The sequence below is a fragment of the Prionailurus bengalensis genome, chromosome E4 (assembly GCF_016509475.1).
Source record: "Prionailurus bengalensis isolate Pbe53 chromosome E4, Fcat_Pben_1.1_paternal_pri, whole genome shotgun sequence".
Taxonomy (NCBI): domain Eukaryota; kingdom Metazoa; phylum Chordata; class Mammalia; order Carnivora; family Felidae; genus Prionailurus; species Prionailurus bengalensis.
The window spans coordinates 44627726-44654672 of NC_057360.1; the positions used below are offsets into that span (position 1 = coordinate 44627726).

At 36.4% G+C, this 26947-nt stretch overlaps 1 protein-coding gene across 9 annotated transcripts in view; it reads right to left on the reverse strand.

The window, feature by feature from the left end:
* The window catches only part of CFH (complement factor H), a 108290-nt gene extending 102692 nt beyond the window's left edge, over nucleotides 1-5598 (reverse strand). For 3 of the 9 annotated variants that reach the window (XM_043568358.1, XM_043568360.1, XM_043568356.1), the window contains exon 1: nucleotides 5308-5598. In XM_043568358.1, the coding sequence (XP_043424293.1) occupies nucleotides 5308-5365 (58 nt within the window). In that variant the 5' untranslated portion in view covers nucleotides 5366-5598. The remainder of the gene's footprint in view (nucleotides 1-5307) is intronic. The other 6 variants (XM_043568359.1, XM_043568352.1, XM_043568355.1 and 3 more) reach the window with 5 other exon arrangements.
* Nucleotides 5599-26947: the final 21349 nt, after the last annotated feature.

Below are 26947 nucleotides of genomic sequence, written 5' to 3' on the forward strand. Positions count from 1 at the left end.
GAGAGAGAGAGAGAGAAAACCACCAGGGTCCATTCCCAGTGTGGAGCTCCACATGGGACTCAATGTCAAGACTGAGATCATGACCTGAGCTGAATCAAGAGTCTGATGCTTAACCAATTGAGCCACCCAGGAGCCATGTTCCTCAGTCTTGAATGTCCTCCTCCCTGGCATCCTTATTTCCATGACTCCCATCCAACCTTCAAAGCCTACCCAAGATGCCATCGTGACCCTGACAGATTTGGCTCTCTTCATTCCACCTCTTACAAACAAACTCCCCAACCTGATCCCACTCCAGACTCTCATTCCAACTTGGATTTCTTGTCTCCTCTAAATGATCCTGTAGTCTCTCTTTTGCTTGTCTCCATCACAATGCTTTATACAGTAAAATACAATATGTTGATGAAATACAATAATCATTTCTTTTGTTTTCCCCACTAAATGGCCTTTTGGTAAATGCTAGTCCTAATGCCTGGCACTTAGCAGTCACTTAGCAGTCACTTAAAAAGTGACCATTGGATGGGCAAATAAATGAATGAAAGAATGAATGGATGAATATGAAGCTCTTTTGGAACCTTTCCATTATATCTGCAGATTGCAGGCAACCCATGGGAAGAGCACAGTAGACGGTAACCAATGTAAAAGGTAAGACATGAGAACACGTGCAGTGATCTCAAAGCTCTACTGCATGAACCCAAGAAACTCTGCTATCTGTAACTCCATTGTACCTCTTGTCTACATGTCTTAATTTTGAATTTATGCCATAATTTTGAAGTCACGAATCATTTTAATTTTGTTCAAAAAGGCTTTGGGGAGCCTTTGAAGGAACAATTCTATAATCACTCTCCTATCTATTACATTTTTGGTCAACATGGTTTGAGAAACTTGGCTCTCTCAGTTAAAATGTCCAAACACATAAAAGTGCTCTTTCAAATATTTTTACCCCTTTCCTTTTGTTCTTTTTTTGTGATATTTTCCTAAAATATAGCACTTTTTACCTCAATTACATCATCTCTTATTTATGCACCATATTCTGAAACTAGTTAAAGTTGTTAAGATATAGGTAAAGAGCACATCAGGTAAGTGAGTACAGGATAGACTGGTTGGGAAAATCTTACATCCTGGGCAGGTAGGGGATGGTGAGTGGGGTGAGGGGGAGGCATAACTGGGAAGAAGGAAAAGTGCAAAGGTTGTATAACAATGAGGAATTGAGCAAAGTGGATCGATATAGACTTTGGCAGAAGCCCTAGCTATCAAAGGCCAAAGATGAAGAACCTACTAATTTATGTGTCATTGGGGGACTTACTTTCAGTTAAGAACAATTTCAGCAATACTTAATAATTCAGTTCTAGTTTAACATTATATGCAGGCAGAAGAGTAGCATATGGATTCTCCAAATATGTCTACATTAAAAATAAACAAGGCTTGCTGTGGCACACCTCTCCCTCTCGTGACACTCCCGGGGCATCTGCTCTGACCCTTCTCATGGCGCTCACTGTCACGCTTCACCCATCAGATCTCCCCTCCCCAGGGCCACCTCACCTTCCAGAGTTTCTTAGTCCTGTTCTTCACCCTCATCATCCATTTCTAACTTTCCTCACTAAAATTGTAATACAGAACTTTTCAGCTTATAATAATTCACTATATATTCAGTAAATAATACTAGATTTAACTGTTCTAAAGTATTCAGAGTATTTTTCATTCTACACAAATTTCAGATTTGTTGAATTTATATGTGTAAAACATTTTCTTTTTTTAAAATACAATTTATATTTTTTAATGTTTCAAAATTTATTTTTAGAGATAGAGTGTGAGTACTGGAGGGGCAGAGTGAGTGAGTAAGAGAGAGAGAGAGAGAGAGAGAGAGAGAAATCCCAAATAGGCTCCAGCTTTCAGTGCAGAGCCTGACATGGGGATCAACCCCACAAACTGTGAGAACATGACCTGAGCCAAAACCAAGAGTCAGATGCTTAACTGACTGAGCCACCTAGGTGCCCCTACAACATTTTCAAAGAAAAGAGGATATTGAAGGCAGTTGGGCTATTGCACAACCTTAAATTACATCACATAGGCAAACACCACACAACTATTTCTGAAAACTTGGGTTTTTTGTGAAGGGAGAAGAAGAATTCTTATTTATCACTTTGGAATTGAAACATAGAATTTAGGATTAAAAACCATCACCTCAAGTTCTGGATTAGATAACTATGTATAACATTCACATATACTTTATAAAATAGTACTTTTAATTAATTTATAAATAATTCTTATGATTTACAATATCAATTATTCTTCCCACTTAGGGTTAACTCAAACTTGAAACCATCTTGCATTGAAACAATATATAAAAATTATTTTGCTTTACTTTCTGATAGAAGAGAATCTCTCTAGCTTTGATCTATAATATATTTTAAGTCCTGAAAGAACATTTTTTGCCCTTTAAGCCTCCAGAAATAGATAACACCTATATCTCTCCAAAAAGAATAGCCAGTGTGTACTTGGACATGTTTCAGTAGGTTTTAATTTTTTCACATTTCTCAGCCAAGAATTTCTGGGCTGGGGTTACTTTCAAAGATTATACACTTTTGAGACCCGAAGTCTAAATGGTCTACTTGAAAAGCTTGGTCATAATATATCCCAGAAAACAGAAACTATGTGGTAAGATTGAGGGACAGTTATTCTAAACTTTGTCCTGTTAATATGACCAGTTCTTAGCAGCCTGTGGTGATTCGTTCAACTGCGATGTTTTACAAGGAAAACAACTAATGTTTCTACACACCTGGCAATGGCAAAGCAGAGAGCCTATTGCATCGAAAAGGTACTAACTGGTCTCCATGAAACTTGGGCCAATAAATTCTTCCTATGGGCTATCATTCCTCTTTAGAGTGAGGAGGATTTTTTGAGGAATGTTCACTCTGAACAGGACAGAGGCAATTTATGAAATGCTAAAACATTAAGACTGGTTGAGTAAAGCAGATTGTGCTGGTGTTCCAAACTGTCTTCTCAATTCCTCAATTTACCATTCACTATTCAATTTGGTATTTCTCAATATATCAATTTACTATTTCATATTTATTTCTACATGGGAAATAAAGCTAGAGGCAACTACTGAAGGATATATAGATATTTTTAATGAGCAAGGCTATCTTGCTGAGTGAAATTTGCTAGGTATGGTAGACTGATGGAATTGGCATTTCAAACCAGTTTTAGAACTTTTTGGCAAAGAAGGAATAAATCACAGTTCTATATCTGCTGAAAATTCATGTAATTTTTTTCCTACTGACTTGTGCATCATGTGTGCTTTTGTGAAAATCATGAGGCTAACCTAAGGATTGCTTTAAATAGTAATGCTATACTTCCTCTGTTAGGAAGTAGCCAGATATGGTGAGTCAGTCTCACCATAGTATGTAGAGTGCTAATGCCCAATTCACCAGCAGAAACGGATGCCACATTTAAACACATTTTGATGAAATAGAAAATACAGGTGAAATGAGTCAGCTGGAATTGATTATGTAAGTAAGTAGTTTAAATCACTATTACTTAATTTTTAATACATGCTTTATAGCACCCGATTTTAAAATTTCAAATTCCACTTTGTAATCACTTAAACAGTTTAATTAAACTTGGCATCAATTCTTGAGTTTTAAACATGAGCTGGAAAGAAAACAAATCTTCCTTACATGACAAATGATGTCTACATAAAGCCTAGGCAAACAATATGTAAATATTGAGACACTGAACATACTCCTGCTAAAGAAAAGACAAAAACACTTGTGTACAGAAAAAGATGTTTGTAATGGTTTGTAGCATTAAGAGTGTTCTGGAACTCTTTGCCAATACAATAATATTTTACATTTGAATACACACTGCAATATTTACATATGCAGGGAAATGATTGTATAGCTAGTTTCAAAGGTGGCTGGATATAAGGTTTCTGAACTAAAAATCAAGCAATAGCATATCAGAATGTGAAACTAAAAACGCTCCGTGTCTCAGAAAAAAAAAATTAAGCATATTTGAATAAACCTTAAAAAAATGACTGAGGGGGCGCCTGGGTGGCGCAGTCGGTTAAGCGTCCGACTTCAGCCAGGTCACGATCTCGCGGTCTGTGAGTTCGAGCCCCGCTTCGGGCTCTGGGCTGATGGCTCAGAGCCTGGAGCCTGTTTCCGATTCTGTGTCTCCCTCTCTCTCTGACCCTCCCCCGTTCATGCTCTGTCTCTCTCTGTCCCCCCAAAAATAAATAAACGTTGAAAAAAAAATTAAAAAAAAATGACTGAGGAATATAACTAAAGAGAGATATCTGCCTTCATTTTCTAGATTGAAACACCATCAATGACAGAGCTTTAGTGTTATTTGTTGGTATTTCTCAATGCATAGAGGCTGACAGGAACCAAGCATTCAAAAAAATTTGCTGACTTAGTGAAATGTTTTGGAAATTTGTGAATGATAGGTAACTCATTTGTTTTAAAAATGTCATTCAAAAAAAGTAAATCAAATAGTATCACATAGTTTCCTATCATGAACTAGAAACCAAATTCCATCCAAAGAAAGTTTTTAATCTGTTGAGAAGTAGTGTTAGAATTAAATTTAATTATATGTCTACAAATTCCCTTACTAATGCCAGAAAATAAAATCTTCTACATTCATATTCACTATTCTCTTCAGAATAGTCTTTAGACTGGTCTTCTAGAATATACCTCAAATACAACCACAGGAAAACACCCATGAGAATATTTGGATTTACAAACATTGCATATTCAATTTTTTCAAATTTATATGATAATATTCATGCCAAAGGTACAAGTAATGCTTGTTTGTCTATAAGACTTTTAAGGCCGTGACAATAACAGTTGTAAATGCTAAAGGGATTCTTCTTTAGAAAGAGTTAACGTCTATATCTGAGATAAATCTAGTCATTAGATGATTTGAAGGTTTCTATTGTCTAATTTCTGTTCTGGTTCTATATATGTTCATATGCTTCTTAATACTTTCACAGAAAGCATTTGGGTAAAAATTCCAAGCATAAAATTATGTTTTATGATAATTACAAGGGAAATGCTTATATTACAGCTTTTAAAATATTAAAACATGTTTGGAATTTTTACATTAAATAAAATTATGATGAATAATCACGACATCTAAATAAGCTGCTTCTATTTTTTGAAACTTAACAATGTCAAAAGCCACTCAAACATTAAGCTACAGAACAGTAATTAAATCACAATCTAGACCAAATTCCTAATACCACTGTGAAAAGCAGAACAGAAAATGTTTTATAACACAGAAAAGGCTTTCTTTTTTCACTCTTACCTTCTGCAACACAAACAGTCCACCACATAAGCCAAACAATCTGTGCTGGAAATCTCATTTTGAGGATCGTTTAGGGGCACATTTAATAGCCGACACTGCTTACACTATGTCAGCTGCTCTTCTGCTAAAAGTTGTGATTAGAGCAGGAAGTGAGACACAGTTTGGGAATGAAAGGGATTACTAGATGCTCCGCCCATCAGAAACTTTTGCAAAGTAAAAGAAAAAATCGGTTACAAGCCCCAGCAATGCCAGTGTTGGAATCAGATTTTCACTGTATTCCCACTGAATGTTAATGCTGTGACCTGCTTTGGTTTGTTCTTATAAACCCAGGCATGTTCTCTGCTGGAATGTGCTCAGGTTCTTGGAATGTGCAAGAATGTGTAACCGGTGATAAACTTTGGATTTCATTAACTCTCTAATTATTCAAACCCATTCAGGTCTATCATGTGTAAACCTCAAAAGATAATAATAAAAGCTCCTTTAAAAATCATTTACTGGGGCACCTGGTGGCTCAGTTGGTTAAGCCTCTGACTTCAGCTTAGGTCATCATCTCACAGCTTGTGGGTTCGAGCCATGAGTCAGGCTTTGTGCTGACAGCTCAGAGGCTGGAGCCTGTTTCAGATTCTGTCTCTGTCTCTCTGTGTCCTCCCCTGCGCATGCTCTCTCTCTCTCTCTCTCTCTCAAATATAAATAAACATTAAAAAGGAAATAATTTACAGAGCTTGACGTTAGGCAACGCTTTCACAAACAAGACCCAGACAATGTGAGTGAACTTTGCCAAGAATGAAGTGCTGGTTGATATTTGCGACCTGCTTTTCCCGCAAACCATGCACTTATTCTTTTTTTTTTTTTTTTAGTTTATTTATCTTTATTTTTTTTCAATATATGCAATTTATTGTCAAATTGGTTTCCATACAACACCCAGTGCTCATCCCAAATGTGCCCTCCTCAATACCCATCACCCATCCTCCCCTCCCTCCCACCCCCCATCAACCCTCAGTTTGTTCTCAGTTTTTAAGAGTCTCTTATGCTTTGGCTCTCTCCCACTCTAACCTCTTTTTTTTTTTCCTTCCCCTCCCCCATGGGTTTCTGTTAAGTTTCTCAGGATCCACATAAGAGTGAAAACATATGGTATCTGTCTTTCTCTGTATGGCTTATTTCACTTAGCATCACACTCTCCAGTTCCATCCACTTTGCTACAAAAGGCCATATTTCATTTTTTCTCATTGCCACGTAGTACTCCATTGTGTATATAGACCACAATTTCTTTATCCATTCATCAGTTGATGGACGTTTAGGCTCTTTCCATAATTTGGCTATTGTTGAGAGTGCTGCTATAAACATTGGGGTACAAGTGCCCCTATGCGTCAGTACTCCTGTATCCCTTGGGTAAATTCCTAGCAGTGCTATTGCTGGGTCATAGGGTAGGTCTATTTATAATTTTCTGAGGAACCTCCACACTGCTTTCCAGAGTGGCTGCACCAATTTGCATTCCCACCAACAGTGCAAGAGGGTTCCTGTTTCTCCACATCCTCTGCAGCATCTATAGTATCCTGATTTGTTCATTTTGGTCAGAGACTGGTGTGAGGTGATACCTGAGTGTGGTTTTGATTTGTATTTCCCTGATAAGGAGCGACGTTGAGCATCTTTTCATGTGCCTGTTGGCCATCCGGATGTCTTCTTTAGAGAAGTGTCTATTCATGGTTTCTGCCCATTTCTTCACTGGGTTATTTGTTTTTCGGGTGTGGAGTTTGGTGAGCTCTTTATAGATTTTGGATACTAGCCCTTTGTCTGATATGTCATTTGCAAATGTCTTTTCCCATTCTGTTGGTTGCCTTTTAGTTTTGTTGGTTGTTTCCTTTGCTGTGCAGAAGCTTTTTATCTTCATAAGGTCCCAGTAATTCATTTTTGCTTTTAATTCCCTTGCCTTTGGGAATGTGTCGAGTAAGAGATTGCTACGGCTGAGGTCAGACAGGTCTTTTCCTGCTTTCTCCTCTAGGGTTTTGATGGTTTCCTGTCACATTTAGGTCCTTTATCCATTTTGAGTTTATTTTTGTGAATGGTGTGAGAAAGTGGTCTAGTTTCAACCTTCTGCATGTTGCTGTCCAGTTCTCCCAGCACCATTTGTTGAAGAGACTGTCTTTTTTCCATTGGATGTTCTTTCCTGCTTTGTCAAAGATTAGTTGGCCATATGTTTGTGGGTCTAGTTCTGGGGTTTCTATTCTATTCCACTGGTCTATGTGTCTGTTTTTGCCATGCACTTTTCTTTTAAGGACGTGTCACATACGTGTGTGAAACAACAGGATCACTCTCATTGGACATAAATGAGTTTAACAATTCAAAACTCAAGAAACTGGAATGCTGGATTGTTAAAACTCTATGTTGAAATACGATAAGCATGAAGAGAAGGGAAGCAAAGGGTCTGCTGAATCTCGAGAAGGTGAAGACGCCTCTGCAGCAGCACCGAGCTCAGGAAACCACGCAGCACTAGGTCTCAGGGAAGCCCCGGTTGTCCCTTCAGTCAGTCCCTCTCGTCCTCCTCTCACCACACACAGGGTGACCACTCTCCAATCTTTTAAGATTTCACAAGATAAATATCCAAAATATAGAAAGAACTTATAAAGCTCAACACCCAAACAATAAATAATCTAGTTAAGAAACGGACAGAAGAGGGGCACCTGGGTGGCTCAGTCGGGTAAGAGTCTGACTTCAGCTCAGGTCAGGATCTCACAGTTCGTGAGTTCGAGTCCTGCATAGGGCTCTGTGAGGACAGTTCAGAGCTTGGAGCCTGCTTCGGATTCTTTGTCTCCTGCTTTCTCTGCCCCTTCCCTGCTTGCACTTTGTCTCTCTCTCAAAAATAAATTAACATGAAAAAATTAAATAAAAAAAAAGGCAGAAGACATGAATAGACATTTTTCCAGAAACACACCCAGATGGCTAACAGACTCATGAAAAGATGCTCAACATCTCTTACCATCAGGGAAATACAAATCAAAACTACAACGACATATCACCTCACACCTGTCAGAATGGCTAAAATTAACAACACAGAAAACAAAAGTGTTGGTGAGGATGTGGAGAAAGGGAAACCCTCTTGTACTGCTGCTGGGAATGCAAACCAGTCCAGCCACTCTGGAAAATAGTATGGAGTTTTCTCAAAAAGTTAAAAATAGAATTATTCTACAATCTAGCAATTTCACTGCTAGGTATTTACCCAATGGGTACAAAAATACTAATTCAAAAGGCTACATGCACCCCAATGTTGATAGCAGCAACAATAGCCAAATTTCGGAAACAGCCCAAATTTCCATTGACTGATAAATGGATAAAGTAGAGGTGATGCATATACATATAGAATGGAATATTTCCTAGCCATAAAAAAGAATGAAATCTTGCCATTTGCAACAACATGGATGGAGCTAGAGAGTATAATTGCTAAGTGAAGTAAGTCAGCCAGAGAAAGACAATTACCATATAATTTCACTCATACTTGGAATTTAAGAAACAAAACAAGCAAGCAAAGGGGGAAAAAAGAGGAAGAAAGGAAAACAAGAAACAGATTCTTAACTATAGAGAAATAATTGATGGTTACCAGAAAGGAGGTAGGTGGGGGCGATGGGTTGAATAGGTGAATGGGATTAAGGAGTGCACTTGTGATAAGCACTGGGTGTTGTATGTAAGTTTTGAGTCACTATATTCTACATTTGAAACTAATATTACACTGCATGTTAACTAACAGGTATTTAAATAAAAAATTTACAAAAGTAATTTAAAAATTTGATGTGATTTTCTTTTTTTTTAAAAATGTTTATTTATTTTGAGAAAGAGAGAGCACCAGTAGGGGAAGAACAGACATAGAGGGGGAGAGAGAATCCCAAGCCAACTCCACACTTAGTGGAGCCCCATGAAGAGCTTGATCTCATGACCGTGAGGTCATGACCTGAGCAGGTATTCTGAGTCCGATGCTTAATGGAATGAGCTACCCAGGCACTCCTTGATAAGATTTTCTTTATGGCCCATTATCTGGTCAATATTCTACCTGTATCAGTAGGTCAAATTTATGATTCCATTGTTCCAATCTTTTATATTTTTACTATGTTTTGATCTGTTTATTCTAAATATTGGAAGGATGTATTAAATCTTCCATTATGAATGTGGATTTGTCTATTTTTCTGTTTAATTATGTCAATCTTTTAAAATATATTTTAAAGCTATGATGATGCTTACATACGTATTTAGTATTGTGATATCCTTCTCTTGCATTGATTATTTACCATGAAATGTCTTTCCTTACTTTTAAGTGTGCTTCCAGTATGATTTTCTGTTTTATTTCTTTTCTTTTTGTTTGTGTATTCAGAAAATTTGATACACAGAGTGCCTGGGTGGCTCAGTCAGTTAGGTATCTGACTTCAGCTCAGGTTATGATCTCACAGCTCGTGAGTCAAGCCCTGCATTGGGCTCTGTGCTGACAGCTGAGACCCTGCAGCCTGTTTTGGATTCTGTCTCTCTCTCTCTCTCTCTCTCTTCTGACCCTCCCCCACTCACACTCTGTCTTTCTCTCCTTCAAAAATAAATATTTTTAAAAAATTGATACACAGAACCAGACTTATCTTTTGAGTGAATAAGAAACAAAATAGCATATGTGAAAAATCAAGCAAATGTAAATTTTCAGCTATCATTCTGAAGTTGAATTTCACTTAACTGGTGGCACAAAAATTAACAGCATAGATTTAAACTACCTCTTTATTTTTCTTTAGTTTTACCTGTCTGAGTATGAATCCAAATATCTTTCCTTATTCAGATTTCTAACAGTATTTCTTGTCTAATAGCAATACTAATTTAACCTGTAGGGAGTGGTCTCAAATGTTATCATGATTAAAACTATTGAGTGCCAACACTATACCAAACATAAATCTAAGCACATTTAGTCAACACTGTGCTTACAACAACACAATTAAATTGGAGACTATTACTATCTCCAATGTAGAGATGAATGAACCAAGCTGCAGAACATTAAAGCAACTTCCTCAAAGTCACAAGACATTGAGAGAACCAGATATCAAATCCAGAGATGATTTCCTGGATCTTACTTTTTTTTTTTTTTAATTTTTTTTTTCAACGTTTATTTATTTTTGGGACAGAGAGAGACAGAGCATGAACGGGGGAGGGGCAGAGAGAGAGGGAGACACAGAATCGGAAGCAGGCTCCAGGCTCTGAGCCATCAGCCCAGAGCCCGACGCGGGGCTCGAACTCACAGACCGCGAGATCGTGACCTGGCTGAAATCGGACGCTTAACCGACTGCGCCACCCAGGCGCCCCACTGAATCTTACTTTTAACTTATGCAGATCTGTCTCTCAAATGATTTGCACCCTAAGCAAATGCTTACTAAGATTACCTAAATTCAACTGTCAGTAACTCCTTTATATAATAAAAAATATTGTAAAATATTTACAAATGTATTCTAGTGTATGGTACAGTTACCTATGTATTTTATAATCATACATTCATATTACTATAAAGATTTTTAATGTACACACACATATTTATGAGGAATTTAAAGTATTTTGGGGGTGATTTTACTATATAATTTTTATTTTACTTGCAATTGCTGAATGTAAGATGCTATTCCATTATTCAAGTGAAAATAATGCCCTTGAATTAATTTCAACAATATGTTTCAGAAATATTACTTCCACTGTTTTTTTCTCTTCTTTGTGATTTCCAAAACCGATAGATAAGGCTTTAGTTGACTGTTATTTCCTTTGTATTCTTCATCAATACTTTAAAAACCAAAACTTTAGAATACATTAAAAACCAAAAGTCTATTTAAAAGAGATTTAGAAGAACACAAGTGCCAACATGTTATTATTTAATAATGTAAAGTTGTTATAGAATATTTGATTACCATTAGCAAGCACAGACAACAAATAGGTAACTAATAATACTAAGAGGTTTATAAATTTGTCTTAGAGTAAAATTTCATACTTTTCAAATTAGAAGTAAATAACGTCTATGCTTAGTAAAAAATGACCATTGTGATCAATACATACCACAGGAGTTTAGAGGAAGGGGAAATTACTTTCCCAAAAGGTTTAATTTGGGAAGTTCTGAGGAATATTTGGTTATTAAATTGTAGTTTAAGGGAGAAGTACAGCTGAACAAAGATTCTAAGGTACAGGAGAGAAAAGAGTGTTCTAGAATTAATGAGAAGACTAACACTGGAGAAATGCTTTTGCACAAGGAAGTTGTGGAAGAAGTAAGAAGAACTTTGAAAAAAGTTTTGAATTTCAGACAAAAAATAATAAATTATTCCGGCAATATGTAATCTTTAATGTCTAATCAAGGAAAAGAAATGTAAGATATGCAGTATTTAAGAAACGTTGCTTTGGCAGTTGCGTTAGAATGGATGGAGGGATAAGGACTTAGAACGAAGCAGATTACTGAAGGAATTCATCATGCAACAATTATACGGAAGCTCAATGATAAGAACAAGGGGGAAAACTGAAGTATATAGTCAGAACTTGTTTTCCTTTGAGGCCAACGGGGTTTAAGCTTCAAGCCTTTTAATTTGAACACATCCCATCAAAGATATGCGAGGGAACCAAGTGATTTTTTTTTTAATTTTTTAAAATTTACATTTATTTATTTTTGAGAAATAGAGTGAGACAAAGCATGAGCGGGGGAGAGTCAGAGAGAGAAGGAAACACAAAATCTGAAGCAGGGTCCAGGCTCTGAGCAAGCAGTCAGCTCAGAGCCTTACGCGGGACTCGAACTCACGAACTGTGAGATCATGACCTGAGCCGAAGTTGGACTCAACCGACTGAGCCACCCAGGTGCCCTCCAAGTGATTTGATTTTTTGTGGTTATTTTTTTGTTGTTGCGGTAAAAATTAAGAAGCTACCTTAACTGCAAGAAATAAACTATTATCTGTTTCTATTCTGATTGCCCCTTCATCATACTTCCTCATACTAACTCAGGTTAGTTGACATTAAAGAATCACAGGCATTTGAAGGACTCAACCAGGAAGTCAAGGAAAGAATACATTTAGTTCACTGTCAGTGAGGTATATTCCACAATCACAACTGTATATAATTTGCTCACTGATGTCCACTGAAGTGTAAGAATGGCTTCCAGGGATACTCCTAACACCCCCATGCCAAATCGACTGGCACCAAAATGCAGAGATGCAGGGTAGAAGACACAGCACATATGGGTATATGGCATAATGCCTGTCACCAGAAGTATATGAGTAATGAAGGAGAAACATTTTTAAAAGCATGGAGACAATCATCAGATGTGTAGTTTTAAATAGATAATTCCATTCTCATTGACGCCTAATGAGAATGGAAGTTTGCTTCTGTCACGCATGATATATTGACATTAATAGAGATAACATGACACTCATGTCTTTACAATGAGGACACTGAGAGCAAACTAATTTACAATACCTCAATTCAAGTAGTAGTTAATATTAATTATAGCACAAGAACTCTTTTAATGCCATGAAATCTTGTTGTTCATTATATTAAGGAAACTTGACAGAGGTTTTCCAAAATTTGACAACAATCCTAAAAAATTATAGAACATTACAAATCACGAGTTGCGAACCTGAAAGAACTTTGCTAATATTTTAATAATAAGTAACAAATTTCAATCAAACATGCTAAAGGAAAGACTGAATTGTCTACTTTATATTGAAAATATTAGAAAATTGTGTCTTGTGGAGATATTACCTCTGAGGAATATTCAGTCAAAAATGTAAAAATTAAAGGTATCATAGGGTTGTATAAAACAATTCATATACATGCTATGTTAACTTTCTGATTTTTATGATTTCTGTGGTATTTTGCCAATTTAACTTTATAACTTATAATACTTCATTTCTAATTTTAATTTTCTTTTTTTAATTATAATTTTAAATAAATATTTTCTTTTAAGCCTAATTTTTGTTCTCAGTTTGTGGACTTTTTCTTAGGGAGGTCCAACCAAATTGTATGTTGCAATCAAAAACCTGTGTCTTTCCACCTAAAAAAAACAGAACAAACTGATGGTTGCCAGGGGAATGAAGAGATGAGCATAACGGTGAAGAGGAGTGGCAGATACAGGCTTCCAGTTATGCAATGAATAAGTTGTGTGAATCAAAGTCCCAGCATACGGGATATGCTTAATGATATTGGAATAGCACTGTGTGGTGACAGATGGTAGCTACACTTGGGGTGAGCACAGAATAACATGTAAAGAAGCTGAATCACTCTGCTGTATACCTGAAACTAATGTAGCACTGTGTGTCAACTAAACTCAAATAAATTAAAAAAAAACAAACAAAAACAAAAACAAAAACAAATAACCCTGGGGCTTTGGGGCTCCTGGGTGGCTCAGTTGGTTAAACATCCGACTTCGGCTCAGTTCTCATGGTTTGTGAGTTCAAGCCCCGTGTTGGACTGTGCTGATAGCTCAGAGCTTGGAACCTGCTTCGGATTCTGTGTCTCCCTCTCTCGCTGCCCCTCCCCTGCTCATGCTATTGCTCAGTCTCTGTCTCTGTGTCTCTCTCCCTCAAAAGTAAGTAAACATTAAAAAATTAAAAAAAAAAAACCAACTCTGTCTTTCCTGGGGCACCTGGGTGGCTCAGTTGGTTGAACGCCTGACTTTTGATTTTGGCTCAGGTCATGATCCCCAGGTCATGGGCTTGAGTCCCGTGTTGGGCTCCATACTGAGAGCAGAGATTCTGTCTTGGAATCTTAAGAGATCTTAATATTCTCTCTCTCTCCTTCTGCCCCTCTCCTCCACTCGTGCACTCTCTTTCTCTCTCTCTCTCTCTCTCAAATAAAATAAAAACCAGAAAACAAACAGGCAAAAAAACTGGGTCTTTACTTGAATAGCCAAAGTAATTTTGAAAAAGAAAACCAGAGCTGGAGGCATCACAATCCTGGACTTTAGCCTTTACTATAAAGCTGTAATCATCAAGACAGTATGGTATTGGCACAAAAATGGACACACAGACCAATGGAATAGAATAGGGAACCCAGAATTGGGCCAACAAATGTATGGCCAACTAATCTTTGACAAAGCAGAAAAGAGTATACAATGGAAAAAAAGCCTATCTCTTCAGCAAATGATGCTGGGAGAACTGGATAGAAACATGCAGAAGAATGAAACTGGACCACTTTCTTAAACTACACACAAAAATAAACTCACTAAAATCCTAGAGAAGAAAACAGGCAATAACCTCTTTGACCTCAGCTGCAGCAATTTCTTATTCAACATGTCTCCAAAGGCAAGAGAAACAAAAACAAAAATGAATTATTGGGACCTTATCAAGATAAAAAGCTTCTGCATTGCAAAGGAAACAATCAACAAAACTAAAAGGCCACCGATGGAATGGGAGAAGATATTTGCAAATGGTATATTGGATAAATGGTTAGTATCCAAATCTATAAAGAACTTACCAAACTCAACACCAAAAAACAAATAATCCAGTGAAGAAATGGGCAGACGACATGAACAGACATTTTTCCAAAGAAGGATGTAGAGAAATGGGAACCCTCTTGCACTGTTGGTGGGAATGCAAATTGGTGTAACCCCTCTGGAAAATAGTGTGGAGGTCCCTCAAAAAGTTAAAAATAGAATTACCCTATGGCCCAGCAATTGTACTACTAGGAATTTATCAAAGGAGTGCTGATTCATAGGGGCACACATTCCCCAATGTTTACAGCAGCACTATTAACAATAGCCAAATTATGAAAAGAACCCAAATGTCCATCAACTGATGAATGGATAAAGAAGATGTAGTTTATATGTACAATGGAATACTACTTGGCAATGAAAAAGAATGAAATCCTGCCATTTGCAACAATGTGGATGGAATTGGAGGATATTATGCTAAGTGAAATAAATCAGAGAAAGACAGATATCAAATGTTTTCACTCATATGTGGAACTTGACAAACTTAACAGAAGACCATGAGGGAAGGGAAAGGGAAAAAAGAGTTTCAAACAGGGAGGGAGGCAAATCATAAGAAACTCTTAAATAGAGAGATCAAACAGAGGGTTGATGAGGGGGCAGGGGAGAGGGCAAAATGGGTGATGGGCATTGAGGAGGGCACTTGTTGGGATGACTACTGGGTGTTGTATGTAAGCAATGAATCATGGGAATCTACTCCTGAAGCCAGAGCACACTGTATACACTGTATGTTAGCTAACTTGACAATAAATTATATTAAAAAAAAAAAACAACCTGGGTCTTTCCTGATTACATTGTAGTAATAAAAGTGACAGATACCAACTAAGATCAGTCTATACTATGCAATCTACAATATCTTAAGGCCCCTTATGTAGTCCTAAAGACATATTTTAAAGGGACGATGCTTTGAACTTTTGATGTCTACTGAAACTAATTACTACGTAACCAGTTTTGTTATTGGATTTGGATGGGCAGTTGGTAGCTATGGCTTCTGAGCCAACATCCATAATGGCAGTTATGAACAACTTATTGCTATTTAAATTTAAATTTAAGTTAATTGAATTCGAAATCTAGTTCTTGATTTCCATTTCTGATCAAGATAGAACATAGGGACTGGATTTGCCTACCATCTGAACAATCAAACACAACCAAAAAACGGACAAAATCTGTGAAAAATAGCTTTCAAGATAATGGACATGAGGCCATAAAAAACAGGGATCTCTGAGTTGAAATCAAAAGAGGTGAGCCCCATAATAAGGTGAAGCTCCAGTTTGTTTCATTGAGAGAATATCTGGTGTTGAGGAACTCATGTCGAGCCAGATAGACTGGAGCTGGAGATAGCAAGGTGGCTAATTTCGCAGGACAGCTACTGGAGAAGAGGCAGCTGCACACAGAGAGAAATCCAGAGACATTCATATTATTCCTTCAAGTATTCGTATTCAGCCAGAACTGATTAATGACTGCCTGAATGTAAGAAAAACTATTTAAAGCACTCCCTGTCCCAAAAAAATTCCACCTGGAAAAACTAGGAGTAATACTCCCAGATTCTGACACAGGGCTGAGTATGTTCCTTGTTACCACCAGTAGACTGAACAGTTAGAGGGTACTGAAGGGTTTCATTTCAGTAGCTGGAGGTAGTTAGCTCTAAGCTGAGCACTGCTCCACTATTACCCAGTAAATATTAAAAAATCAGAACCAAAGGATCAAACTACTTACCAGTTACTTAACTGTATCCCAGAACAAAGCTCAAGAATATTGATAGGATAATTTTAAAACCCAGAAACCGAAAATGTAAAACTCAAAATGCCCAAGAACTTATGAAAAATCACTGGGCATTCAATATATCAAGGATATATATAACTCACATTAAAAAGAAACATTAGTTAATTGAAACTGACTCAGAACAGACATCAATACTAGAATTAAAAGACAGGGCATGATATCAATTATTGTAACTATATTCTATATGCTCAAAAAGTTAGGTGGAAGCATGGAAGATATTAAAAAGCTAATAAGCAAATGAAAATTAAATTAGGTGGGATTAAAGACTGATTAGACATTGCAGAAGAAAATATTAGTGACCTTTAAGAAAGTAGCAATAGAAACTATCCAAAAGGAAACAGAGAAATAAAAGAGAATTTAAAAAAGAAGAAGAAGAAACAGAAGAACATCAGTGAAATGTAACTCATGTTCAAACTTGAAGAGGAGGGACAGAAAAAGTTTTCAAAAACATAATGGATAAAAATTTTCCTAACTTGATAAACTCATAGTTCCATCAAGCTCAATAAACCCCAAGCAAAAGTAACCCGAAGGAAACTACACCAATGTGCAATCATAATCAAATGGCTCAAAATCAGTGATGAACAGAAAACGTTACATTACATGCAGAGGATGAGGATAATGGGAAAAAAAGAGAGATCGTTCCTAGGAAATAATGCAAGTGAGAAAACAGTGGAGCAGCATGAAAAGAAAACACAGTCAACCTAGAATGGTATATTTAGTAAAAACAACAACCAAAAAAACCCTATAAAAATGAAACTGAGAGGAAGACTTTTGAGATACACAAAAACTGAAAGAATTCATCACTAGCAGATTCATGCTGCAAGAAATGTTGAAGGAAAAATTCAAGCAGAAGAAAAATGATACTAAATGCAAATATGAAGCTACATTAGGTAATAAAGATTAGGAACATTTGATAGGTAAACCAATCTAATTGATTTTAATAATCATAGATGTTAAGTAGCAGAATTTACATAGGAAGATTCTGTCATCTTTTACTCTATGTGGGACTTTTATTTTGCAGTTGTAGAGGTTGGGGCTCTTCTATCTGTAACCTCCCCAAACCACCACTGCTTTGATGGAGAGTACCACTACTCATACAAAATACAAATTTAAGTTGCAAAGAACAGGAGAAAACTTGTGGAGAGTCCATTACTGTTTCTCTAGTTAATTGAAACCAGGAGCAGTTTGCCCATTTCAGTCACTGTTCCTGAGCTGAGCTCAAACTTTCCTCCACTTACTGACTCAGATGTATAATGGCCACCTTTGTCTTCTGACAAATTCCCTTGTTATCCTTCCTCATTGGTGACATGAAGAATGAGGTACATGCTTTCCTACATTGGAAATAATTGGAGAATTATTGGAGAATTATTTCCTACATTGGAAATAATTGGAGAAGCCCAATTATTCCAGAATTCCCTGGAATTATGAATAGCATAATCTATGAATAGCATAGATTCAATAAACCAAAAGATGGAACATACTTGCAGTTCCTTGGGATCCTGCTTAATGGTGTTCCAGTTTTTATTTTGCTCTGTGAAGAAATGATTAGAAATACATTCCAATGCCCAGGTTATGAAGATCCTTGCCTATAAAAATCTATTTTTTAATTGCTCACAGATGAAAGTTGTCATTTCCTGACAGGTGCAACTCTGGGGTCTTATACATGAAAACTAATTGAACTGCTGAATAAAACAGTCAACTGTACTTGTCCCATTTGTTACCTTTCGTCTTGTCTCAGCAGTGGCCCAAACTCAGGCTTACTGCAATGATCTGTTTCGTGGTACAGGAGGGGGAAAATGACTATTCTGATACTGATATCTTGAAACAGTTACAGCATTTAATTTTAAAAAGGCATCAATAGTGGGGGTAATTGGCTATATAAGACAGCTTTATGATAAGGTTAAGTAACCAATAACTTTCTTTTGTTCCTAAAAACAATGGTCAGATTTAATGGAAATCTGTTTTTTTTTTTCCTTGTGAACTCTATTCTTAATGAAAAAAAAATGGCTGCTGCTAGTTTTTGATAAAATCTCTCCACTAGCAGTACCTATCTGATGGCAAACACAGCACAAGATTCAGGGCTAGAAGAGCTGAATAGCAGTATTCTTCTAGTCCTTATGTTATTTTAAGATTGAACTACACATTGACCTTAGTAACATGAAATGAAATGGTATCCTGATTCTTTCACAGAGAGCTGGCTGCAAAGAAAAGCTGAATTAGATGACACAGCAGGGAAAGAAAAAAAAGAAAGAGAGAGAGAGAAGGAGAGAAAGAGAGAGACATCTCTTACTTCAGTATGAACGTAACTGTGAAAATCAGTTATGTAGTAATGGCTAAAATAAATTACAGGACATTTCTAAAATGAGACTAAATTTGTGAAGTTACAGATGCTATGAATTTTTATGTTGCAAACCATTTCAAATTGTTGTCCAATAATGTCATCCTAATTCCCACCCCCCACCCACCATAGCACATAAAAACATGCTGTTAGGGGTTTTGCTAACCTTGCAAAAATTGCTTAATATAAAAATTTTAAATAATGGTAATTATAATGAGTGAAAAAGCATAATTTACTTTTGTTTTGATGACTTAAAAATTGTTTTTAATGTTGGTTTATATTTGAGAAAGAGAGACAGAGAGACAGAGCATGAATGCGGGAGGGGCAGAGAGAGAGGGAAACACAGACTCCCAAGCAGGCTCCAGGCTCTGAGCTGTCAGCACAAAGCCTGATTCGGGGCTGGAACCCATGAACCATGAAATCATGATCTGAGCCGAAGTCAGATGCTTAACCAACTGAGCCACCCAGGCACCCCTGTTTTGATGACTTTTAACAATTTTGAAATTTTGATTAAATTTTGAAAAATTTTGAAATGATGGTGTTTGATTATGAAATTAATTTCTTCACCACTCACACACATCCCAGCTATTTGTAATTTTGGTTCATGTTTTCTATCTAAAACGGTTATCTTAGAACACTCCTAGTGAGCTTCCTAATCATTTATTTAGTCCTTTTCAATGTATTGGTCTCCTAGGGATACTGCTATAAATGACTACAAACTGGGTGGTTTACAACAGAAGTTTGTTTCCCCATAGTTCTGGAGGTCAGAGGTCTGCAGTTGACGGGTTGGCAGCCCCACACTATCTCCAGAGATCCTCAGGAGTATCCTTCCGTGCTCTTCCTAGCTTCTGGTGGTTGTGTCGTCCTTGTAGTTACTTGATTTGTAGTGGCATCATTTTAATTTCTGCCATTGACGTGTGACCTTCCTCCGCATGTGCTGTCTCCATGTTTCTGTGTCTAAATCTCCCTTTCTTTTTTATAAGAACACCAATCACTAGATTAGAAATCCTAATCCAGTGTAAACTAGTCTTACCTTGATTATACCTGTAAAGGTCCTGTTTCCAAATAAAGTCACATTACCAGGTATGGATGTTAGGACTTGAATACTTCATTTTGGGGGACATAATTCAACCAACGGTACTCAATCTTATTAAAAATGCCCCATACCCTCTTTGATGCATTTGACACTACGTTTTTTTCCTTTGAAACTTTGCCTTCTTGTCTTCCATGATACTGAATTTTCTTTTTCTTAATCTTCTCTAACCTTATTTAATTATGTTTTCTTGGTTGTTTCATTTTCCGGCTGTTTTCATATGGAATTCCCATGCTTTTGTCTTTAGTTCTTTCTCTTCCATATTCTCGATCTCCATGCATTTAATAAGCACACACTGGTAACTACAGGTACTTATGTTTTCTGGATGTTGGTTATGAACATAAAAACAATCATAGTTCCTTGGGAACTTGTAGTAAACCGAGGGACTCAGGTAAACTACCGATAAGTATAACACTGAGTAGAAAAGGAACATAAACAATGCATTAAGAAAGACTTCAAAATAGAGAAGATACTCTAACTGAATTTTGAAAAAAATGAGTGTTAACGGGCTAGTTTCCATGAATTTCTATTACACTTTTCTTGATGGAAAGGTTTTAAATACGAAGTACATTTAAAAAATAGATATAAGAATATTCATATTACTATTTCTCCTTGTGCTAACATTTAATAAGCTTTTTTAAGGATAGTTTTCAATTTATAGAAATGTTGCAAAGATAGTACATAGAATCCCTGGATACTTCTTTTCAGTTTCCTCTATGATTAACATTTTACATTACTCTGGTACATTTGTCACAGCTAATAAACCAATACTGATAAATCGTAATTAACTAAACTCCATGCTTTACTCAGATTTCCTCAGTTTTTATCTAGTGTCCCTTTTCTTTACCAAAATCCCATCCAGAGTATCACATTACATTTAGTCATTATGCCTCATTATGCGTTTTTTGGAGGAAGACCACAGAAAGGAAATGTCATTCTCATTACATCGTATCAAAGTTACACATTATCAACATGGTATCACTGAGGATGTTAAGCTGAATTATCTAGCTGAAGTGGTGTTTGTCAAGAATTAAGAATTAAGTTTCACCTCCTCATGGGAAATATTTACTTAAATTATTTAGAATTCTTCAGTATGGAAATATGTTTCTTTACTCTCATTTATTTATTTATTTGCTCAATCATTTATGATTATCAGTATGGATTTCTGGATGTTTTAGTTTATACTTCGGGTGATAATCCAATATGCCAACCTCAAAATGAGAAACCAGTTCAAGAAGCAAAGCTTTTATTTGGGATCAAAGTATTGCAATTTGGGGTTCACAGATTTAGGGAGAAGCCTAAGTAGTGTCCTGATTACAGGAAGTAGACTCAGGATTTTTATGGGAAGAAAGAAGATTAAATAAATTGTTTTTAAGAAGAGTTCTTTGATGCTGAGAAGCAGAGCTACATTTGTATTTCCTTGATTGGTCATTCAAAGTGATCACTACACAAAAGTTCATTTTTATCAGTCTTCAGTCTTTTCTGACAGGGTATTCTCTTTCCTGCTAGTCGACTGCTTGGAATGCTGGCAGTTTAGCCCAATTCAAAGGTTCAGAAAATAGGACATGCGAAGGCACTTCCGCTGAAATGGCTGCTCTGGCTCCATTTTAAAATGGCTCTACGTATGTCTTGGGTTCATGAATACTACATTATTTATTTTGTTTCTGAAACTGGTCCTTCAAAGGTTGACTCCTGTGTACTTTAGGCATGTCCCTATAATTTTGTTTTGTTAGTACTTCCTTCCTCTCTCACCCTACAAGATGACTCAGGATCATCTTATACATTTCTTGCTTCAGACTTAGAACCAGTCATTTCTCCAAGGAGCCCTGGTTCCTTTTCTTAGAGGACAGTATTAGAAACCAAGGTCCAGGTGCTGACTGTGTTTGTTGTTACTGTGTTTATTGCTTCTAGGCTCTCTCAGCCAGCAGAGCTAGAAACTACATGAATGTACACCTGTCTGTGCATTTACACACATCTATAATAATTTCCATATCTATTTATATCTACATGTTCAGACCAGTGACTCTGACTTAACCCAATACTAGCTAGTTCACTCTAGTCTTCCTTCTTGCTTATCTGTAGCCTTCCTTTGCAACACCAAGAAACCTGGCTCCTACCATCTGACATTGATTTACTTTTGTTTAATTCCAGTATACATGGATAGTATTTTCAGATTCATCAGTCCACACCCATATGAGAAATAACTTCACCAGCTACAGTACTATGTACGTACAGTTCCTTTGCCTTTAGTCTTACAGTTCCAGTAATTTCTAAAGTTACTTAGTGATGTTATAGCATACATTTATAATACAGTTAATTCTTTTGTTACATTCTGCATTCCATCCTGAGATCCTTCAGACTCCTAATTGATTTTTAAAACTTTGAACAGATTAATTTTTACTTTTTGTACTGTAAAGTTTAATAAGTTTTGACAAATGCATAATGTCATGTATCCACCACTCGAAGTACCATACAAAGTTTTACTGGCCTAGAAAAAAATCCTCTGTGCTTCACCTAATCAAATTGTGAATTTGTAACTCACTAATTCTTATTACCTGTCTCTCTTTTTCTCCAGTAAATCTCTTCATATCTTGGCTAATGGCCTAAATTACCTCTCTTCTGGATTGTTAGAATGGAGGCCGAGAGAAGAGGGGAGTATAACAGGGATGCATTTACTTTGTTGTCATATGAGGAATTCTAGCTCTGTAAAATTACTTTTCTCAAGTTTTATTTCTTAATGCCTTAATGGGATTTTTCAGTGAAACAAATCTGGCTGGAGCTTAATGTATGTATAATAGACTTGCAACCATATCCACATTTTATACAAATTATTTATTTATCTTAAAGAATTTTATCGCAACATTAATATAATTGTGGCTAAAGTGTCATACCTTGTCATTAATAGAAATTCTTTTAGTGTTTCATCATTAAATATCAAATTTACATCTATTATTATTTAATTAAGTTTCTTAAAAAAGACAAATGACTGTAAATTTTGCCAAATATCTTTTTATGATATATGGCAATATCAGGTAGGCTTTTTCTTTTGGTTTAATATGATGGTTATGTGAAGAGACTCTCCAAATTGAGGCATCTATAACTGGTTAACTAATAGGCATCTCAAACCTAACATAAATGAAACAAATTTTTTTTAATGTTTATTTACTTTTGAGAGGAGTGGGTAGGGGCAGAGAGAGAGGGAGACACAGAATATGAAGCAAGCTCCAGGCTCTGAGCTGACAGCACAGAGCCCGATATAGGGCTTGAAGGCCCAAACTGCGAGATCATGACCTATGCTGAGGTCAGACACTTAAATGACTGAGTCACCCAGGTGCCCTACAAAATTCTTAATTCATCACTCCATCCCCCAAAATCCTTAGTCTTCCCATCTTAATGAATGTTAATCAGTTGCTCAAGCCCCAAAGCAAGGGATCATCTTCAATTTTTCATTTTCTTTTTTACACCACAGCTGATGCATCATAATACATGTTTACCTTATCCCCCCAATGTATCCCAGATCCATCCCCTTTCACCTACCCCCTTATGCAGCTTTAGTTTCCTCCATAGCTTATATATAGTTACATACATAAATCTACACTACATTTATTGGTATATTTATTAGCCTTTTTTGGTGCTTCTTCTCTGTAATACCTATTCATTAGTTTGTCCATTAAAAAAAATAGGGCCACCTGGGTGCCTCAGTCAGTTGAGCGTCCAACTTTAGCTCAGGTCATGATCTCACAGTTTGTGAGTTTGAGCCCCACATCGGGCTTGCTGTTGTCAGCACAGAGCCCCCTTCAGATCCTCTGTCCACCCCGTCTCTCTGCCCTTACCCCACTTGCACTCCTCTCTCTCTTAAAAATAAATAAATCATTGGGGCACCTGAGTGGCTCAGTCGGTTAAGCGACCGACGAAGGCTCAGGTCATGATCTCCCAGTTTGTGATTTCAGTCCCATGTAGGGCTCTGTGCTGACAGCTCAGAGCCTGAAGCCTGCTTCAGATTCTGTGTCTCACTCTCTCTCTCTGCCCCTCCCTCACTTGTGCTCTCTCAAAAATAAATTTTAAAAAATGTAAAAATAATAAATAAATAAATCATTAAAAAAACATTTATGTGTAGGGGCACCTATGTGGTTCAGTCAGTTAAGCGTCTTCAGCTCAGGTCATGATCCTGAGTTTGAGCCCCACATCAGGCTCTGTGCTGACAGCTCTGAGTCTGGAGCCTACTTCCAATTCTGTGTCTCCCCTCTCTCTGCCCCTTCCCTGCTCATGCTCTGTTTCTCTCTCTCTCAAAAATAAGTAGACATTTAAAAAAAATTGTATGTGTATTCTATTATTTATTTGTTGGAATTCTTTATAAGATGATAACATATGACTAATTTCTTGTACCCCTGTGTTTTTTTACTATTTCATGTTTTTGGAGTCCTTTGCTCAATACAAATTTTAATTTTAAAGTAGTTGAAACTACCTACAATTATAGATTAGGACTCTTTTGTTTGTACAAGAAATTCCTTCCACTGAGGGCACATATTTTATTATATATTTTCTTATAAAAGTTTCAAAACATTCCTTTCAGATTTATGTCTATCTAGAACTGAGTTTCTATAGATAGTGTGAAGTAAAATCCAATATGATTTTTGCCAGTATAGACAATGGATTTTCCTAGTATCATCTATGTATAAGACAGTCCTTTTCACATTGATGGGCAATGTCACTTTCAGTGTATATCTATTTGCATTCATAAATGGTCACTTGTAGGACTCTGAATTTTAGCTCGGTGATCAATTTTTATCTTCTTACTGGCAATCCCATACGTATTTAGTTATCACAATTTTCTGATAGATCTTGATATTAGATAAAACAATTTCCCTGCTTTATTCTAGAATATTCTAGAATCTTTGCTCTTCTAATAATTTGAAACTGCTTCAGTCAGTTGTTAGGAAATTTATTGAAACTACCCTTAACATATAGATCAATTTGTATTCTTCTATTTCCACAGACATGGTATAACCCCCTTTTGGTTTTCTTTAAATTATTCCAATACAATTTAATCATTTTATGTATATAGGTCTTCAGCCATTTTTCTTATATTCATGCATTGCTAACTTATGTAATTTTTAAAATTACATTCTCTAAATCTGTCTACTGCATTGGCACAGATTTTTAATTTTTTTATAATCTTTCATTTGTTTTTGAGAGAGAGACAGAGTGCAAGCAGGGGAGGAACAGAGAGAGAGGGAGACACAGAAACCGAAACAGGCTCCAGGCTCTGAGCTGTCAGCACAGAGCCTAATGTGGGGCCTGAACTCACAAACCATGGGATCGTGACCTGAGCTGAAGTTGGATGCTTAACTGACTGAGCCACCCAGGTGCCCCGGGAACAGATTTTTAGGTCAACATTGATTATAGCTGAATAGAGATACTCTTTCGTTTTTTTTTCCTGATATTAAAGAGAATGATATCACCATGTTTTCACTAAGAATGTTTGTTATTCGCCTATATTGAGGAAGCTTTCATTTCTTTCTTATTTTTTTTATGAGTTTCTCTACCATTAATGGGTGTTACATGTTATTTTTTTCTTCATTCTTGAGTTCGTCACACAGTTTCCTCCCTTTATTCTGGTATATATTTATACATTTTAAAAATTCTATAATGTCAACACAACCTTACAATACTGGAATAAATTCAAAGTACTTATGTTAACCTTTATTTACATTGTTGAGCTAATTTGCTTTTTTTTTTTTTTTACATTTGTTTCATAATTGACATCAGGCTATAATATCTCTTATAATACCCAAACCTAATTTAGTTAATAAGTTATACTGACTTTTTAAAGTGAATTTTGGAGGAACATCTGGGTGGCTCAGTCAGCTAAGTGGCGGCTGACCCTTGATTTTGGCTCAGGTCATGATCTCTTGATCATGAGATCCACACACCCAGTATGGAGCCTGCTTATGATTTTCCCACTCTCTCCCCCGAAACCTGCCCCTCTACTGCTTGTTTTTTTTTCTCTCTCACTGTCTCTCTCTCTCAAAAATAAAATAAAGTGAATATTGGGTATGTCCATTTTTTTTTTTGTATTCTTTGGGAAGCTTTGTATAAAATTGGAATTATCTATTCCTTGAAAGTGGGATATAATTTAACTTATTAATTTATTTTGAGAGAGAGAGAGAGAACTGGGTAAGGACAGGTAAGGACAGAGAGAGAGGGAGAGAGAATCCCATATAGGTTCCTCACTGTCACCGCAGAGCCACATGGTTGGTGAGATCATGACCTGAGCCAAACTCAAGAGTCAGAAGCTTAACCAACTGAGCCACCCAGACACCCTGGACCTTATTTTTCTATATTGGTTAAATTTTAACTGCAGGTTCAGGTATCTTCATTGTTAGTGGACTATTGTGGCTTCCTCTTGATTCTTGATCCAGTTTTATCAATTTTGTTTAGTTTTGTAAGTTTTCTGTCATAAATGTTTATCTAGTACTGTCATCATATCAGTTATAGCTGTCACTGTAGTTATGTCTCTTTTTTTCATTCTCAACATTGCATATGTGTTGATCAATATTGTCAGAATGTTGTTAATTACACTAATCTTTGCCAAAAAACAACTTTGTCTTTTAAGACAAATGTTTATTTTAGTATAATTTGTAGGCAGTAAAACTCATGCTATTTTAGTATACAGTTCAATGAATTTTGGGAAATGCTGTCATATAACTACTTCTAGAATCAAAATAGAATATTTCCATTATCAAAAGTGTTCCTTGGTGTCCTTTTGTATTCATTTCCATTCCTTCTCAAATATTAATTTGATTACTGTCCTTGTAGTTTTCCCTTTGCCTAAATTTCCTACAAATGGAATTATAACACAAGGAGTCATTTGTTTCAAATTTTTTCCACTTAGGAAAATGATTTTGTGATTCATCCATAGTGTTGAAACCATGCCATATAGGATAAATGAGGTTAAAATTAGCAG